The 19,842-nt window shown below is 39.9% G+C and overlaps 1 protein-coding gene across 1 annotated transcript in view; it reads left to right on the top strand.

Annotated features, from left to right (window-relative positions):
• Positions 1-874: 874 nt before the first annotated feature.
• Positions 875-19,842, top strand: part of ST8SIA2 (ST8 alpha-N-acetyl-neuraminide alpha-2,8-sialyltransferase 2) — a 102,926-nt gene continuing 83,958 nt past the window's right edge. The window contains exon 1 of the mRNA XM_001364936.4: positions 875-1,551. Coding sequence (XP_001364973.1) covers positions 1,454-1,551 — 98 coding nt within the window. The 5' untranslated portion in view covers positions 875-1,453. The remainder of the gene's footprint in view (positions 1,552-19,842) is intronic.

Consider the following 19,842-nt stretch of genomic DNA (forward strand, 5'->3'; position numbering starts at 1 on the left):
GTAGGTAACCCAGAAATCAGAGCAGTTCAACTACCCTTGAATTTTCCTATCTAGGACTAGCTGACCCCATCAAACTTTAAATCTGTGGTCCTATGATCTGGTTATTATTTTCAAAATAAGATTATTTTTTAAAATTACTATCCATATAGTTACTTTCTCCTCATGATCAAACTTCAAAAATCTTCACATAAATTGGTTTATAATTGCTATAAAGGTACTTTTTCTAGTTCTGATGAATTGTGCAATTAGCTCAGAAAAATTTTAAGCAATTTTCTAATTCCACTAAAACTTAATGGAGCCCTTCCAGCCCTAGGCAAATGGTTGGTGCAAAATTTAATTTGAGCTAATCTGTATAAGACTGGGGAAGCGTAAAATATACAGCATGGGGGGCATTTACCCTTGTGGGCACCCCGTTCTTCTACCATGCCTTTCCATCAAAACGAGACTGGGGCGGGGGTGAGTATTGATTTTGCAATATGTGAGTGGGGATGTGATACTAGAAGTGCTCTGTACTCAACATCATTAGTGCTGGGTGGCAAAAATAAAAATAAAAAATAAAACCTTCAGTGAATTATGGTAGTAAGCGAATACTGGTCAATTAGTCTAGAGACCTGAGGTCTCGTCATAGCTTTCCCAATGACTTGTTTCTGTGACCTTGGGTGAAGCTCTCAAGTCCTCAGTTTCCTCATTCATTGAGTAGGAGCTATCCACTCTAAAATCCCTCATTTGAGGAGTCTGACCCTTGAAGCGGCTGACAGACACCTGCCCCACCGGTAGATGTCAGTATCTCGGCTGCAAGCACACCATTGCAAGTATTTTCTCACCCACCTTCCCACCAAATTAGGCAAATTAGGCTTGAACCTTTGTCAGCGTGGATCCGCCTTCTCCCAGACTGGCGGCCGTCCCCAGGTGTGGGTCTTTGTGTCAGGAAAACTTTGAGAGCGCGAGAGCGAGGGAGCTGGACAAAGAGGGGGGGGAAAGCGACTGTGCTTCTCGGGGTCGGGGCATGCCCGAGGCCCCCCTCCCTCTCTGGGTCAGGGAGAGTGTGAGAAGAGCGTGGCGTCCCCGGGAGAGGAGCGACAGGGATGTGCCTAGCAAATTCCTAAGAGGCGATACCACCGAGGGGAGGGGAGTGAAGGGAGGGGAGAGAGGAGGGGGAGATAGAAGAGAACGGGCACCGACTGGAGCAAAGCTGTCAAACTGAGCTCTGAGAGGAGCCCGGGGCTGGGAGGGACGGCGGGGCTGGGTTGGGTTGCACTGGGGGGACAATCGCAGAGCCTGTGCAACTCCCCGCCTGCTGCTGCTGCCGCCACGGCGGCAGCCGCTTGTGCTGAAGCGAGGGTCCTCGGGGCTGGGGGTCGGCAGGCAGGTGGGAAAGGCGCTTTTTCTTGCTCTGCCCCTCGCCGGCTCCGTCGCCCGCTGGCCGGACCCGGTCGGAGGCAGGCGCCGAGCCATGCAGCTGCAGTTCAAGAGCTGGATGTTGGCTCTGCTCACCCTGCTTGTCGTCTTTCTCATCTTCGCGGATATTTCGGAGGTCGAAGAAGAAATCGGGTAAATAGACCCTGCCCTCCCCCTCCCCCACCCCCGGGACCCCAACCCTCAAACCTCCTCCACACTCCCGCTTCCCACTCCACTCCCCCTTTGCTCCTTCCCCTGGCTTTGTATGCGCCTCGTCCTTCCCCCTTGCTCTGGCTGCTCCTCCCCGAAGCTGGGGAGAGTGACTGGGGGGCGGGCCAGTGGGGGCCAGGTCGGGGCTATGGCTAGGAGAAAGAAGGTGGGTGGCCCAGGAGTTGTAACTGAGGGGAGCGTCAGGGCTGGGCCGCGGGGCAAAAGGGTTGGGACGGTTTGGGGGGCAGTGGGAGTTGGAGCGAGTAAGGGAACGCCACTGAATTGGGGCGTCATTGACTAGGCTTCGGGCTAGGGTGCTAGCGGGCGACGGAGCGAGGGGGAGATTGAAGGCACGAGAGTGTCTTTTTTAGCGGATTTCCCAACCATCCCTACCCCTTTATCAATTGAGGTCCTAAGGAAGGGGGCTGGTGAAAGAGCAGGGAGGGTGAGACGGCCAGACGGGCGGGCTGCGGGAGGAGGGGAGTGTCTGAGGGCGGAGGGGGTACTGGAGAGGAAGGCAGGAGAGTTTCTTTGTCTTGGGCTCCACGGGTTTCTCGCCTTAACAAAGTGGGAAGGGAGCGCGCCTGCACCTCAGTAGGGAGGAAGGGCAGCCTCCGGGCCGGTGCCTAGCCTGGGTAAGAGGAGAGGGGCGGGACGGGGACCGAGTGGCAGGGACCCCGGCGTGGGGCCGTCCCGGGAGGGGCAGCTGCGCTTCTGCTCTTCCACACCCGCGCCGCGCCGCCCTCCCACTCACTGCTCCAGGCTGAGAAGCGGGCGCTCCGCTCAGCAGGGGCTCACGGGTCTGGGAGCCCCTCTCCACCCATCGCCCGTCAACCTTAAGGGACTTCGGTCTCCCTTTGTCCCTTCTCCTCCTGCTCCGAGTACTGAAGGCGTGAGGGGAGAGAAGAGGGACGGCGGGAATGAGTCAATTTCTAGGAATACTTTATTCTTGCTGTCCTCGCTTCTGAGCTTCTAGGAATAGCTTTAGCGTTCCTTACTATTTATTGCTGTGATGCTTCGGATTGTTACTAGTGTGCAGGCTCATTTATCTGGCTATACATGCCCCCAGCCCTGCAGCGAGTGGTATCTCCCCCACCCCATCCGCGAATCTGGGTGGCTCTGGTTCCCTCACTTTGAGAGGCGGAGGTGGGCGGGGCAGAAGCTGGAGTCAGGGAGGCTCCAAGGCCAGAGACTCGTGGGACCCGCTCCTACCTAAGATCGGTCTGGTCCCGGGACCATAAACCAGCAGTGACTTCCCATCCTCACCCCATTTGCACCCCACCTCTTATGCTCGAGGTGAAATTAAAAGCTACAAAGAGGAACTCGTGTGGGGAAGGAGACTGAATTGGCTCTGGATGGGGGCGGGGGGAGTGCATCCCATGGGAAATATCCTGCAAAAAGGGACTGTGAGAGGAGGACGGAAAGAATTTCTTGGGACTGAAAAGGGCATGTCAGGTGACCCTGGAAGAGGTCAGAGGACCAGAGAGAAAGAGGAAGACAAGGAAAAAAGATGGGAGTGTCCATGCCTAGATTCAGGGCAGAAGATAACCACCTAGGAGGGGGGCCCTGGTGCCATCGTCTCAGGTCTTCATCCTACAAGTCTCAATACACTGATGCCAGGTTTTTTGCAATGGCCAAAGCTTTAAGCATTTTCAACCCAAGTCCTCACTCCCAGGCCAAGACACCCAGAACTAAAGAGACCAAGTCATCAAAGAGATTTTACTTCCTAACAGTATTTCCCCTTCCACTTTCTTTTCATCAACTATCCTTTCTTCCCTTCCTTTCCTCATGTTCCTTTCTCTGGCTTTCTCATTTCCATATATCTCTGCCTTCCGAATTTTCTTTTCTCCTTCTGCTTCTGCCTCAGGAGTACATGTTCATTTTCTCCAAGCCTCTCAGAAAACTTTGTAAAAGGAAAAGCATACGATATTCTTGCTCTACCTATCTCTACCCAAGTTTCTTAGTGAATAAGTTTTGGCTCAGAAACATTGGTAGGAACCACAACTCCTATATGAAGTTCTAGTCTGTCTAGTGACCAAAAAAAAAAAAAGCTGTTGTCAAAGAAGTTAAAGATCCTCTGTCTAATGCAACTCTTTCTTTAGGAAGGAGGAAACTGAAGTCTGAACGTAAAGAGATTTGCCTAAGGTAGTTAAGATTTGAAATTAGGTCTCTTGTTGACAAACCTAAGACTCTTTCTACTATATAACATGCTATATTTGCTTTTGAATCCTGGTTCAGTTTTCCAAGAGATAGCAGATTAGAAATGTCATTTGTCAACTTTGAAACTTAAAGCCCTATTTTATGTATTTATTATTAACCATAAGACTATACAGTGGACAATAAAAATAACTTCCATTTATTCCAACATTTAAATTTACCAATCATTTTATATACATTGTCATTTGCTTCTCAAAATAACCCTCATGCAGGTCAGTAAGCATTTATTGATGCCTATTATGTGTCTCACATTATACTGAATTCTATTCAAGAGGTAAGGAAGAGATTCAGCTTGGTGGCAATGGAGTCAGGCCTAGAGACAGGAGGTTCTGGGTTCAAACTTAGTCTCAGGTACTTCCTAGCTAGATGTGACGGGGCATTTAACTCCAATTGTCTAGCCCTTAGAACTCTTCTAGCCTAAAATCTATACTTAGTATCAGTTCTAAAAAAGAAATTAAGAGGTTTTTTTTAAGAAGAGGTAGGGAAGAAATTATTAACCCATTTGTTATAGATGGGGAAACTGATGATTCAGAGAAGCTAAATGACCTGTCTAAGCTCACATAGGTAATATAGAGCAGATCTCCTACCCAATCCAGTGGCTTTTATGCCTCTCCCACTAATAAGCTAGGAAAGAAATGAAAAGATCAAAAATAGTTCCTGCTCTCAAGTAGTTTGCAATCTCCTCAGCAGTGTTTATCACCAAATCTGAGAATTGAAAGGGACCCCAAAAACCATCTAATTCATCCTAAATCTGAATGAGGTTGCTAGCTAAATGTAACTGACAAATAGTTTATCAGGCCTTGTCTAACATCCTCTGCTGAAGGCAAATCCAATACCTCCCTAAACTGTCTATTCCACTTTTGGATGCCTCTTGTTTTTACAAAGTTTTCCCTATTATCCATTCTAAAGTTGCCCTTTTTGCAGCTTCTACCCATTATTCATGATTCTGCCCTCTGTGGTCTGTCAGAAGCATGTTAACCTTTCCTCCAACAATAAGGAGAAGACTTGAGGTATAGGGACCAATTAGAAGGTTATTGTAATAGTCCAGGTAGAGGTAATTTGAAGCTAATATGAGAGTGGTGGTAGTTGAGAGGAAATGGAATGGTGAACCTGAAATCAACTAAATGGTCTCTACATCTCAAGTCTTCTCCTCACTCCAACCTGCCTAAGTTGCCAGGGTGATTTTCTAAGTTCATTTCTCAGTCACCTCCTCTCCCCCATTCAATAGTAGCTCTCTGTTATCAAAAAGAAAATCTTTTTTGACATGCAAAATCCTTTATAACCTGGTCCCTGCCTACCTTCCCTCCATAGACCACCCTCTAGCTACAGTTGAACCATTTGTTCTTTATGTAGACAATCCATCTTCTGATGCCATGTCTTTTGCACTAGCTATCCTCCAAGGTTAGAATTCTTTCCTTCCTTACCTCCTAATGTCTTTGGCTTCCTTTAGACTAAACTCAATCTCATTCTTTTCAGAGAGACCTTCTAGTTCTCCCCTTCTCCATCCAAGTGTCTTATTCATGTCATCATGCAATTAGACTGTATATATATCTTATATGTATCGTGTTATTTGAATATATCTTCCACATTAAAGTTCTTCAAGAAGAGAAACTAATTTTCAAGGATGAATTAATAAATACTTGTTGATTGACTCAAATCCTTATATGATATTAAATCAACTCACTTTGCCATCCTTGTTGCTCTTTGCTCTACAGCTAATTAAGTTGTGTTTTTTTTAATGTGGTATTGAGCACTGAATCTGATACGCCAGATATGGTTTATCACTTCTCTAGTCCTACATACCATGCATCTCTTAATCTAGCTTCAAGTCATATTCAGTGTTTTTGGAAGCAACATCATAGTGTTGACTCAATAGGAATCTTATTGTCTACTAAAACCCCAAGATCTTTTTTTTTCATCAGATGAATTGCTATCTAGTTATATCTCCCTGACCTTGTATTTGTGAAGCTGACTTCTTAAATCCAAGTGTAAGATCACTTTTAGCCTGTTAAACTCTTCCTTTTAGATTCAACCCACTTCTTTTCTGTCAGAAGTGTAGAACCATAGATTTAGAGGTGGCAGAAACCTTAAAAATCCAGTCCTCCTGTTTACCAGATGAGAAAACCATGGCTTAGAGAACAGAAGATACTGGCCTAAGGTAATACAGGTAGTATATAGCAGAGTTAGAGGGTTAATCAGGTCCTCTTGCTTCAGATACAGAATATTGCTTCCCACAAAGATTTTTGGATCCTCTGCTATCCAATTTGTTAGCTATCTTCTCCCTCAGATTTATGTCACTTACAAATTTGATAAGATGTTCCCTATGACATTATCCAAGGCATTGATAAAAATGTTAAATAGCACAGAACTAATGACAGATACCTAGGGTACTCCATGAAAGACCTTCCAAGATTAACTAGAATCATTATTACTACACAAGGTGACAATGAACCTTGGATAACCCTTTTATATAAGTTGAAGTAAAAACAAATCTAATGCTCTCTTTTTTTTAAAGCATTATTTTTTTTTCTTCAAGTGTTCTACTTTCAGGAGCAGATGACAATAACCACTGACATTTACATAGAACCTTAGAGTTTAGAAAAGTGCTTCCCATAAATTATTTGATTATCACAACCTAGTAACTTAGTCCACAAGGTCAGAAGTGGAGAGGCTTGCCCATAGTTATATATAACCAGTAAGTGAAAGAAATAAGAAATTCTTTTCATAACACTGACATGTCTATGAGGCCAGACTGTCCCAGGATTCTCTGAAAAGCACTCAAATAAAACACTAATAGTAAACAATGGGATTATTAACCTTTAAAATCAAGGGTTGGGGTAAGGTTTGAGATTTGGTTTTTGTTTTAAAATATGTAATTGATCATCTGGATTATTGTCTCAAGTTTTATCATTTTAAGCTCTAATTTCCATTAATAGTTTCATGTATCCTAGTATTGCCTAGATTGTAAGCTTCTTGAAGGCAATAACCATAACTTCTCTTACAGAGAGGTATTGTGATATGGTAGTTTTGAATCATGGGGTCAGCAAGACCTGAGTTCAAATATTACTTCTGACACATCTTATTTGTGTGACCCTAGGCAAATCATTTCAGCTCTATGAATCTCAGGCAACTTTCTAAGACTTATCCTTCAAGTTGTAGACCCACAAAAAAATATCTATTCTGCTTGGTAAAAGGAGCAATAACAAATCCTAATATGTACTTATTCAATGTGCCCTACAGCACTGGTCGCATAGTATATATCAATAGATACCTAAGGGGGCAGCTAGGTGGCACACTGGAGTTCAAATCTAGCCTTAGATATTTCCTAGCTGGATGATCCTGGGCAAGTCACTTAACCCTGTTTGCCTAGCCCTTGCCCTTCTGTCTTAGAGTTGTTACTAAGACAGAAAGTAAGGGTTTTAAATAAAAACCAAAATGACAACATTTAGGAGTCAGAATGGATATTAGAGATAATAGGATAATAACTTGAGAATAGAAAGAGACCTTAAAAGTCATCTGATAGAGCCCTGTCATTCTAAGGATGAGGAAATTGGAACCCAGAGTGATGAGTTGACTTGTGCAGAGTCACATGGAATTATTAGCAAAGCCAGAACTAAAACCCAGGTTTCCTACTACATTGTGCTGGGATCTTCTACCATTGCTGATTTATTGACTCATTTATGCCCTTGATTTAAACTAAGCTCCAACTTGATGATGTAGTTTTAGGTCTCTGAGAAAATTGAATGACTAAAGGTCACAATAGGAAGACTCTACTAGATTTCATGTCAATAGACCTCCTGTTCGGATGTACTAATTAGCTCTGTGACCTTTGGGTAAGTCACTGTATCCCTCTGAGTCAGTCTCCTCTTCTGTGAAATAGGGATAATACTTTTTCTACCTCATAGGGTTGTTTTGAAGATCAAAAGAAATAACAAGGATTAAAGCCCTTTGTATAAACTGCAGAGTAGAACTAGTAGACCACACATTTCTCTGACACCTCTGAAGTAAGGTTTGGTAAAGAATTCTTTATCTCAGAAATTTTATTTGTTTCTACTACCAATTCTGGAACAGGAAAGGGAAAGTATAAGGTGAAGAGAAAGACATGTTTTGCTGGGGAGAGGGGAGATCTTTACTATAAAACCTTTAGAGTCAGAGTTGGAAGGGTCCTTGGGAGTAAACTAGTTTATAATAACTAGCAGAAACAAGTCAGAATTTGGAGTCAAAGGACCCAAGTATGAATCTCTGGTCTGCATTTTGCAAGCTGTATAACCTTAGACAAATCCCTTAACATCTCTTGGCCTCTGTTTCCTCATCTGTAAAATGAGGGAGATGAACTAGCTATTCTTTATGTTCCATTCCAGCTCTACCATCTCAAACTTAATCTCATGAGTTCCCTCTAAAACAGAAGTTCTCAAACTGTTTTGGCCTGAGAACTCCTTTATACCCTAAATAAAACTATTAAGAACCCCAAAGAGCTTTTGCTTATTTGAATGATTATCAACATTTATGGTATTAGAAATTAAAGCTAAAAGTTTTAAAAATATTAATCCATTTATAAATAAATTTAACCCAGTGTACATTAATATGAACTTTATGAAAATAGTATTTTCATGTGTACACATATATGATTGGCATTGTTTTCTATATTTTTGCAAATCTTTTTAAAGTCTAACTCAGTAGACAGCTGGATTTTCATATCTGCTTCTGTATTCAGTCTAATTTGTTGTTTTGGTTGAAGTGTTTGAAGAAAATCCAACCTCACCCAGGTATGTAGTTACTGAAAAAGGAAGGAGTATTTTAGTAGGCAGATGACATCTTTGTATTTTACCAAAATAATTTTGAGGTCAAGAACCCCTTGATAAGTTCTCTGTAATTCCTACCCACTCCCCCATGGATCCACCATGGATCATACTTTAAGAACTGTTTCTCTAAACCATAGTTCTAATTCACACTTCAAACTCTGCAAAATGTCTTCTTTTTATAAGGTAAGAAATGCAAATTCTATCATTCCCATTTTTTGGATAAAGCTAAGACTCAGATACTAAGGGGCAGCATCAGATCTTCTACCTAGGTTCTTTGACTTCAAATCCAGTATTTCCAGCTCGTTATATGAACTTCCTTGAGAAGATTTTATGTGTTAAGATGATGCTTTGTGCACATTCCCTCCTTTGTTTCCAGAGCTTCTTCCAAGAAGTAGTACAGAGGTTTCCTCTGATCTATAGCTTATTTTAGACCATTTTAGGCTTTAGTTCTTTACCCCATGGGAAAAGAGGTAAGAGAAGAAATTGTGTTAGTTTGTCCTTTAGAGGATTGGTCAATGGTGGAGTTTTATCTAGTTTTATCTAGAGTTTGGTCCTTGAAGGACCCTTTCTTTTTGAAACAGCTTATGCTATCCCTGGGCATTTGGCATCCTCGTAACTCACAGACCTCATTTTGAGGCTTCTGCTTATGGAGGGGAAAAAAATGAAACTGCAAATCATTTCCTGATGTAAATTAAGTGGGCTTCCTAGGTATCCTGAGCCTCCAAATATGATTTGAATTGGGCACCTCAGGGTCTGGAGCTGTGATTTCTGAGTAGGAGGCAACTATTATCATCAGATTTAAGCAGATCTAGAAGTAGGGGGCAACTATTATCATCAGATCCAGCCTACATTTATACGCTAGGAAACTGCACCCTTTAGAGGGATGCATCTATATGGAAAGAAAAAGAAAAATCACCTGGAGAGGACTTAGTGCAATGACTCTAAGGTATATGGATGCTTGCCAAAGTTGTCTCAAATTGTCTGTGGGAAATGGCCTTTTAAGTGTATCAGAACAATGGAAAAGACCTCTGAGGTCAATATGGTCCATCCATTCCTGAACAAGAATTTATGCTTTGATGAATGGACTCATGTAGCTTTCCCTTGAAAACCTCTAATTTAAGGGAAACCACTACTATGCACTCAAGTTTTTGCTCAAGTCCAGTCATCGGGAAGTCTCTCCATATTCTGGACCCAAATCTGTCTCCCTCCACCTTTTACCAAATATATAATCCAGGGTCAAGCAGATCAAGGCTTATCCCTCTTTCACAAATCAATCAATAGCAAAGTATTTATTTCACACCTATTATGTACCAGAAACTATGTTAGGCACTAGGGACAAAAGCACAAAGAATGAAATAATGTGTAATCCCAAGGAACTTCCATTCAAATGCATGGGAGAAGTACATACCTAAGTACATATAGCATAAACATCAGGTGAATAAATTCAAAATAGTTATAAATAAGGTAATTAGGGAGGGAGGTTCTAGCAATTGTGGAATCAAGTAAGGTTTCAGTAAGAAAATGGTGCTTGGGGGCAGTTAGGTGGCTCGGTGGATAGAAAGCCAGGTCTGGAGATGGAACTCCTGGGTTCAAATCTAGGCTCAGATACTTCCTAGTATGTGGACCCTGAGCAAGTCAGCCTGTTTCCTAGCCTTTACCATTCTTTTGCCTTGGAATCAATTGATTCTAAGACAGAAGGTAAGAGTTAAAAAAAAAAGGAAAGATGAAAATGGTGCTTGAACTGTGAAATAAAGGGAGAAAGGGGTTCAAGGAGAAAAAGCATTGTGGGAGGGGGGGAACAGTCAGTTCAAATACTTGAAAACAATTATGTCCCTTCTAAGTCTTTTCCTTAGTTCCTTCACTAAATCCTGGGATGGTATGGGAAAATCAGCTTCTCCCTCGTTCAATCACTAAGACTCCATGGCATATATCTGATGGAAAAGGAGGAGGGATAAATGAATGAGAAGGAGGGACCATATTTAATTCTCTTGTCCCTGGTAACTATTATCATCTGCTCCCTGTGCCTAATCCATAAGTGGATATTCATCTTGGGAACTCTTTCAGAGACATCTTTCTCACTTTCAAGGTTGGATTGTTAAGTGGCAGAATTATTTAGGAATACTGTAACTTTCCTATTATCAATGTTTCTCAGGAGCATCAAGATCCTACAGACCTTAGGTCTAGGACACTGCAAAGGATGAACATTAATTCTTTCCAGTCACAAGGGAACTATTTTAACACTAATTGACTAACGAGTACCCCTAGAGACTCACTAACTTATGAACTGGCAGAATCTAGCCAGCTCATTTATCCTCTCAATATGCCAGTATGATATGTAGTAGGAAACAAAAGCCCCCTCTAATTTTCAAGAAAAGTAGAAAACTGAAGACAATTTGTGTCTGTTTAGTTTAGGAAAAACCAAGGGACACATTTTTCGGACCAGTGGATTATTCACTAGATGACTATCTCCACCAAAGCCACTGTCCTTATTGTATCTGCTTTCATGGGATCCTCCATCTGACTGGGGAGGAAGCTTCCCAGCAATTGTTCCAAAATAGCCTTGTTAAAAGGCTTCCACACTCTGTGGTGTTAAGAGCAAATGGGGAATTCACACCAAGCTGTTTTACTCCAAGAGGTAGTAAACATAAAGACCAGAAGTTATTAGTTTAGAGCTTTTGATGGAAATCTTATAAGTAAGCAATGAATCTAGTATACTCCAAATGCATTTTAAGGTCAAGCATGTCTGTGTATCAATTCAATTTTAAAATATCTGTATGTTATTACTTTTATTTTTTTTTCAAAATACCAGTAAAATGAGGATGGTAATAATGGATATGGAAAGTTAATGCTGCTATTGGCTAAAAGAGTGAGTCAGAAACCTTATATCTATCAGCTGCTTCCCATCAATGAATTAAAGAGAGGAATGGCTGTTTCAAAGAAAGAGGGAACTGCAAAATTCAAAGGAGGGAGAAAGATACAGTGGAAAATGACCAGGTGGAAGGGATCAACCCAAAAATCAGAAAGCAGAGTAAATTACTAGGTTGTTTGTTTGTTTTTTGGTTTTTGGTTTTTTTGCCTTCTGGCAGTTCCTGACAGGTTCATTGCCCCACCTGGCACATTGGGAGTGTCTAGACGACAGTACATTTAAAGAGTCCTTCCAGTTCTTATAGTTTGCCTTTAAGCTTTCCAAGTATCCACTGACCTTCCTGGATAGAGGACCAGCTGATTTTAAAACCTTCACAATCTCTTGCAATTCATCATTTAGCTATGAAGTTGATTGGTAACTTGACAGGACCTGTTTCCTGGCTCACTATTTTCTCAGCTTGCAATTGTCTCAGGCTTAGGTACAAAATGATGGAAAATGGTCAGACTTGGAGAAATAGTTTCCATGACCCTTGTGTGTATGAAATGTCACCAAGTGAGTTTTTTGTTTCTGTCAGCACTTCCATACATTTTCAGCAGCTCAGATTGCCAGAAGGCCTAATCTGTGCTCTTAGGTAAAGGATCAGAATTCAGTCTTGCTCTATTATGGAGGCTTATGTTTGAGTTCTGAAAAATACACAGTTAAAACAAAACTCTGTCCTGTCTAGTAGTCCTCAAGTATTTTTTTCCTTCCAAGAATATAATGTCATCCATCTAAAATTCATGAGTCCTTTTTTAAAATTATTACACCAAAAACTTCTTCCTAAAGTTAGCATTGTAAGTTTGAGATAAACTCTAGTTGACTAAAGGGATCACTTCTCTTTTCCTCATACTACTTCCCTCATGGTGAGGGTGTCATCAAGAGGGTATAAATTAAACTACTAGGGGTCCTAAAGGTAAGATGAGAAGATATGGTTAGGCTTGGCAAACATTCAAACTAATACCGCTGAAGAAACAAAAAATTGAAACAGTCAGTAGGAAGAAGAAACTTAGAAAACAGGAATACTAAAAGATACCTTAGGGGACAGCAAATTAGATCCAAGTTTGTAATAGGATATGGCAGCCAAAAAGGTCAATACAATTTGGGCTTGCTAATACTAAAGTATCATGTCACAGACCAAGGAAAGGATAGCCCCCTTTTTCTCATCCTCCATTTCTCATCCAAATGGCCTTGAAATACTGTATTTGTTTTGGACACCTCATTACTATAGAGACAGAGAATAACTGGAAGAAGAGAAAAACAACACAAATGATTAAGGCCTGAAGGGATTTTCTTAGGAGAAAAGATTAGACGAACTGAATATAGACAGCTTGGCCAAGCAAAGACTAAAGAAGGGGTGGGAGTTAGTGCTGGGGGGAGGGGGGATCTGAGAGGTACTACTGTGGAAGGGAATATCTAAAAATATAGAAAAGCTGTAAACATCAAGGGAGAAAGGAGGCTTACATAGAAGTGGAATAAAATTAAGTGAGTGAGAGAGGGGGATGTAGGATGTCAAGGGATTTACTACTTCTTCCTAATGCAAAATGCTAATTTAGATGAGTTTCCCAAGAAAAAATGGTGGATGTTGCCATTCTTTGAAAATTTCCCAAATAAAGCCTGGTGAAGGAACAAATGTGGCTGAAATGTGTCTGTCAAGGAAAGGAATTCTTCTTGAATTTTCCCATCTCTAATTTCAAAAAAGAGAACATCCACTGTTCTCGGCAGCAATGATATCCAGGATTAATTAACACCTTCTTTCCCAGTAAATGTCACTGTAGACTGGAAATTCTACTTTTTCTTTCCTAATTATTTAGTCTTTTAGAGGAAAAATAATTTTGCAGGTAAAATTGATCAAAGTTACCTTTGTTATTCACACTCCAGCTTCAAGCATCCTGTCAATCAGACATACATAAGGTTCTAATGCTTCCAAGGCATAGAAACCCTCTAGTGAACATCATGGAGAGTGTCTGTGTAACACTAAACTCATTAGAGCCATGACCTAGGTAGGTAGCACAGTGGATAGAACACTGGACCTGGAATTAGGAAGATCTGAATTCAAATCCAGCCTCAGATACTGACTGACCCTGGGCAAGTCACTTAATCCTGTCTGACTCAGTTCCTTTTCCATAAAATAATTTGGAGAAGGAAAGGCCAAACAACTCCAATATTTTAGCCAAAAAAAAAACCCTAAATAGGGTCATGAAGAATAGGACATGACTGAAAATGATTGAACAGCAACAACAAATCAGTAGGTCCAGTCACTAGGAAAAAAAATGAAATGAACCAAAGAAAAATGCTCCAACATTCTCATATGTTCATCCACAACTGGTTTTCTCAGACCAAATCTTACCAGTTAAGCCACCCATATACAGTAGCCGTAAGCTGATTTAGTCATTTCATAGGCAACTTGGAGAGATGTTAACCTGAGTTCTGAATGACCCCTTCCTGGAACCTCCCAATCCTACCCCTTGAGCCTCCATCTCTACAGCTTTATTATGGCAGGCAACTCATTCTGATGAGCAATACTCATCCTTGAGAAATAATGCATGAGTGGGTGAGAAAAAGAAAAAGAAGGGAATAAGTACTTATCCACTATGTGTAATCACTGCTAAGTACTTTAAAAATATTACATGATTTGGTCTTACAACAGTCCTGGGAGATAGGTGCTGATATTTTCCCCATTTTAGGGTTGAAATTGAGTCAGAGGTTGAGATTTATCAAGGGTTGTACAACTAATAAGAGTCTAAGACCAAATTTGAACTTGGGTCTCCCTGACTCCAGGCCCAGAGCCCTCTCCCTAGCAATATATAACTTCCTCGTTGGTATAGCTAATTTCCAGTCTTTTTATTTTCTCTTCCTTTTACCCAGTAGAGTACCACTCCCCAAGAAAGGCCAAACCTTTATTACTGCTTTTAGTACTCTAATCATATTCTCTGGTGTTGGAGCACCTTATAATATTTCAAGATTATGCAATGAAATTCTCAGTAAAATAAAATTAATGTGGGGATAGGGGATGTCAAAAGGTGGAGATGAGAAAGAATGTTCCAGGCATGCCAGGGCAAAGGCATGATGCACTATCATGTATAAGAAATGGTAAGAAGGCCAATATTGCTGACCTGTAGAATAAATGAAGAAGGATGCATACAAGAACTGGGAAAACAAAGTTTACAGGTTGTGAAGAACTTTAAATACCAAGCATTGGAATTTATATCCTAGAGTTTTAAATCTTAGAGGTAATAATGAACCAATGGGATATCATGAAGTGAAAAAGAGGTGGAGCATGGAGAAATAACAAAAAGCTAAAGAGTAGATCTTTGACTTATTTACTTCAATCATCTGACAAGACAATTGAAAATAGATTGGAATAGGGAGAGACCTGTGGTGGGGAGACCAGTTAGAAGATTATTGAAGTGCTCCCAGCTGTGAAACATAGGAGAGACATAGGATCACAGGTCAAGATGGAAAGGTCAAGGAAAGATTTATTAAGAATTCTGGGAGATCTGGGTATATTTGTAGAAGGTAGAGAAGGAGCTAGTACATTAAAAAAATTGAATATGAGAAGGCAAGAAGGAATGATCAAGGAGCAAACATCTAGGGAAGAGAGTAGGGAATAGATTCATACATATAAATCTTGTATATCTTTGGTTATATGTATGTTTTTGCTTTGTGTATATATCTTTATACTAATTCATTAGACTTTGAGCTCTCTGAGAGCAGAGATTATCTTTTGTCTTCCTCTGTATCCCCCATGGTTAGCACAGGGCCCAACACATAGTAGGAACTTAATAAATGTTGACTGACAAAAAAAAAACAGAAATGAAGAAATTAGTCTTGACAGAGAGAAGGCTCACTGCTTTATCAGACTCTGGAGAAAAGAAAGTAAGAATGGAGGATAAGGAAGAGATCCTTTAAGAAATGAAATAGAGGGAAACAAGGAACTCAGAATAAAAGTGTCTATTTTCTCAGAAAGTAGGAGGTGAAGGGTTCTACTGTGATAGAGAAGGTGATAAAGGAGATATGGGGAAATAATAAGGGATTCTAAATGGTTGATAAGAGAAATATAATAGAAAGATCATCAGTAAAGACTAAGAGGATTTACCCTATACAGCAGTGAGAGCCCAATTGAGATTATTGGTAGTGAACCCAGTGGGCATGGTTGATTGAGTTTTTCCAAGAGCATCCAGCAGAGTGTGAGGGTAAATTGGTGGGAGTAATCCAGGTTTTAGGTTTGTCCAGGAATGACTAGCAGCAGGAAAAAGGGAGAAGCATTTAAGGGCATTTGATAGTATTTCATTGACCTGATCAACCCATAGAATCAAAACATACTGGTAAAAAATAAGCTGCCCCACCCTACATAAATACACACCAGATTACTAAAATGGGAACTCATTGAGGGCAGTAGCTGGGTTTTTTTTTATATCCTAAGATTTGTAAACATCAAATATTGATTTCAGAAATTAGGATTATCCCCCCCAAAGTCATATCATCTGGTTACTTTTATCACATAGCCTGAGTTCATCTTCTTGAAGTAAACCATATTCCCAAAGTATTTTTTTCTTTTGTACAGTAAATTCTCTCATGATTAGAGAAAATGAGTCCAGTTGTTACTAACGAACAGCTTGTCTAATTTAGGATATTCTTTTGAGGCTCTTATGAAAGACTCAAAATGATCTGACATGACATCCATCTGAGAAAGAACAGTCCTATAAGGAGGCAAGGGAATGGACTGTATTACCATGGAGAATACTCCCAGATCTAGCATTTTATGGCTAAGAATTAGATGCACACTCGTGCAAATTGAAAGCATTTGACATACCATAAATATACCAAACACATTTAACATATCATAGAAAAGGAAAGGGAAGAGGGAGGAATTTCTCCAAATAATTATTAGAAGTAAAATACTATATGATCAAGTTATCTGATTCTATCTACCTGATTCTAGAGAGGAGAAAAATGGGAGAGAGAAGAAGGAAAGAAGAGGAGGAAAGGGATGAAGGAAAAAGGAGCACACCAATTTATGAGCTTCACTAAATTTCTAAAGTCTATTTGACCACTAGAAAAACACTTAAACAAGAGCCAGTGGAATGAAATTGTGTGGATGGAATTGGAAAACAGGGGAATTTGATGAGATGGAGCTGATAACAAGATTAATAAAGGTCTACAACCTAACCAGTCATGTAGCATTAAGAAGGGTTTTTAAAATCAATGTTTGTCTGACTGGCTTAATAGTACCTAATCTTACATTTTGAAGCTTGAAAATTTGTTCTCAATCAACTGGGATAAAATGAAGTAAAATATGTTGGCTTTTTTTTAATTACTTTAATTAGTGTCCATATATGTCCTTGCTAATGGGGGAAGAGAAGAAGCCCAAGAGGACTAGCCTGACTATAGGGTTTGTTGCTACTGTCACTCGGCTGCAAAAATTACACATGAAAAGTAGCAGATTCATAGGAACTTTGTCCATCAGGGAAAAAAAAGTCAACTCATTTGTCCTTGAGGGAAAAAAACAGTTGTCAATATAGCATTCAGATCATGAAGCAATTCACCTAGCAGATAAAAAGAATGCAAAAGGGAAAATACAGTGAAGGAGGAATCCTGAATATGGGGAAACTAATTCCTACATTTTTTTTGTCTAGATGTAAAATTTCATTCATGTAGGGAGTTCTCAAGTTTACTGACTCATAGAGTCAACCCTAGAAAGGATCTCAGAGGTTCAACCTCCTAATTTTGCAGATGAAGAACCAGAACTAGAGATATGAAGTCACTAGGTCAAGGTCAAACAGGGGCAGAAGAATTTAAATTCAGATCTTTTTACCCTAAATAGAGTTCTCTTTACAATGCACCATGCTATCCACATTATGAGACATTTGTTGTGGGGGACACCAAGTATAAAGCATGAGTTCTACTCTCAAGGAGAGATGGGAGATGTAGAAAAAAATTATCTCAGAACAAAATATCTTCCACCTACAGCTTTCCATAATTCTATGAAGAAATTTGATCTTCAAATCCTCTTAACAGTCCTTTTATTTCATGAACTCCTACCATCAAGGAGCTCTCCAGATAAACCAAGTCAATTCCATTTGAAAATGGCTGGCCATTTTAATTTCTTAAATGCTTGTTATTGGATTCCAGAGTGGAACAATATGTAGTAGTAAAATGATGTTGGTGTATTGGCTGTTGGTATATTTGTCATCTCCCCAAAACTAAGAAAACTATATTTAACCAAAGACTTTTTTAACCTACCTAAGAGCATTTTAAAGTGAAAATATAGATATGATAAACCATAAATCCATATAATAAAAAAGAACATCAAATATTAATATTCAAAATGATCCCCAGTAATTCATGGAAGAAAAATAACTAAAAGAGTTAGCAATACTACTTATCATCTTAGATGTCTATGTGTTCACCAGAAATAAAGGGAATTTGAGATTTTAATGAAAGTAAATAGTCTTAGAGATAATACCAAGCTTCATGGAGATGGACTTATGATTTAGATATGACAATGGAGGGTAATATTTTGTTTAAAAGAGACCAATCTGATAGCTGAGGAAATAAATGAGCAGTATATATTGAAAGCTAGATATCTTTGTAGAAATACATGAACCCAAGCGGGATGAAAAGGAGTATAATGTTTGTATATAGGTAAAAAATAAACTGTAATGATTATGAGTGTACCACAGACCACCCAGTCAAATGGAGCAAACAGATGTTGAGTTATTGCTACAGATAAGGAAAAATGGTGCAGAAGTAAAACATCCAGGTCCATAGAATGATGTCTGTCTGTTTCAAAAGCTCAAATGCTTTGGGGGGAGACATGTATATCTTTGAGGTTTTTCTGATTTTGTTTGATTTCTCTTTATGCTGACCAACTTTTCTTAAATGTATGGTGAATTCATGTATCCATTTGGAACATTTTATAAGTTGTAGGGGTCCACTGGAGAAATTTCAGGTTTCTTATTGCTACAGGGGTTCATTGGAGAAATTTTTGTCTGGACTTCTATTTAGAGAGTTCTATGGTTTTGCAGGGATATATTGAGAGATTTATGAGTTGCCTATGTGCTGAAGAGCACATTAGAAGAATTTTGACCCAAGACAGTTTGTTTTCTAATCTAAAGGTGACAAGGTAATTTCTATTCAACTCCAGGTCCCTAATTCTTATTGGGAGTGCCCCAAATACCTTAGAGATCTATTTTATTCTTTAGTTCCTTTCTTTTCTCTTTTCATTTTGGCTATTTTCACTTGGGGGGGGGGGAGTGTTTTCTTTTCCAATTTCAAGGTGAGATAGCCTACTATGAGAAATTTGTAAAATGTTGTTTTGGAATTTGAAGAACCACGAATTTAGTAAGAGTATAATCTTCAGGTCCAATTGCTATGGTATGGTAGGCCTGGGCCCTCCAAAAACTGAAAATTTGCAGATTTTCTGAGAACTGTGCCAAATAGAATTTCTGAGACTCTTCAGAACAAAACCCTAAAAAGATATATGAAAGGACATGGCATGAGCCTCCCCAAGTTGACAAAAAGCAATCTGGAATTAGGGATATGAACAAATGTTCTAGGAGAACCCCATCTAATTTGCTGAAGACAGAAAATATTTAATTGTACAGAAGAGAGGGAGAAGAGAAAAGAATAATAGGAGTTAAAGAAGACATATCAGAAGAAGCCTCTGATTGAATTGAGTGACTTTCCTAAATAACCTGCTAAGAACATGAAAAAGTTTTCTAAACAACTTGATATCATAATAAAGCATAGACTAATGTTAATTGGTGATCAAACTGAAGATGCTTCTCAGTTAATTTGATGGATTTATAAGCAACTGGTCATTGAATAAAGGCAACTGATGGGGCACAGGGAAATACTAATGAATGGCTAAGAGGATCAGCCATACCTGCTGAGATTTAAATAAAGAATACACTAACTAGCCTTACTGCTTCTAAGAAGGTGCAGGAGGTGGAGTAGGAGAAATAGATTTCTCTACTTTTTTACCTACCCCATTTGCAATGAAGATTTGAAGCAGCCTGAGAAGGAATTCAAAAACTTTGCTTCCAGAACTCAGGTTTCTTATAGAAGATTCAAGAGAGTGTTGCCAGGAGCAAACATTCATCTCCTCCAAAGTTGGTAGGCTTCAGATGCAACTCCTAGTGAGCAGACATGGGAAGACTTCCTACTGCTTCTGGAATGAGGACTCTAGTTCTTTCTGAAAGAACCTAGTAGGTCCCTATTGCAAGTAATTCAGTTTGGTCAGAAGCAGCGAAGCCCACTGTCAACCTTTAGATCAATCAAAATACTTAAAAGAGAACAATATCAGTG

The sequence above is a fragment of the Monodelphis domestica genome, chromosome 1 (assembly GCF_027887165.1).
Source record: "Monodelphis domestica isolate mMonDom1 chromosome 1, mMonDom1.pri, whole genome shotgun sequence".
Classification (NCBI taxonomy): Eukaryota; Metazoa; Chordata; class Mammalia; order Didelphimorphia; family Didelphidae; genus Monodelphis; species Monodelphis domestica.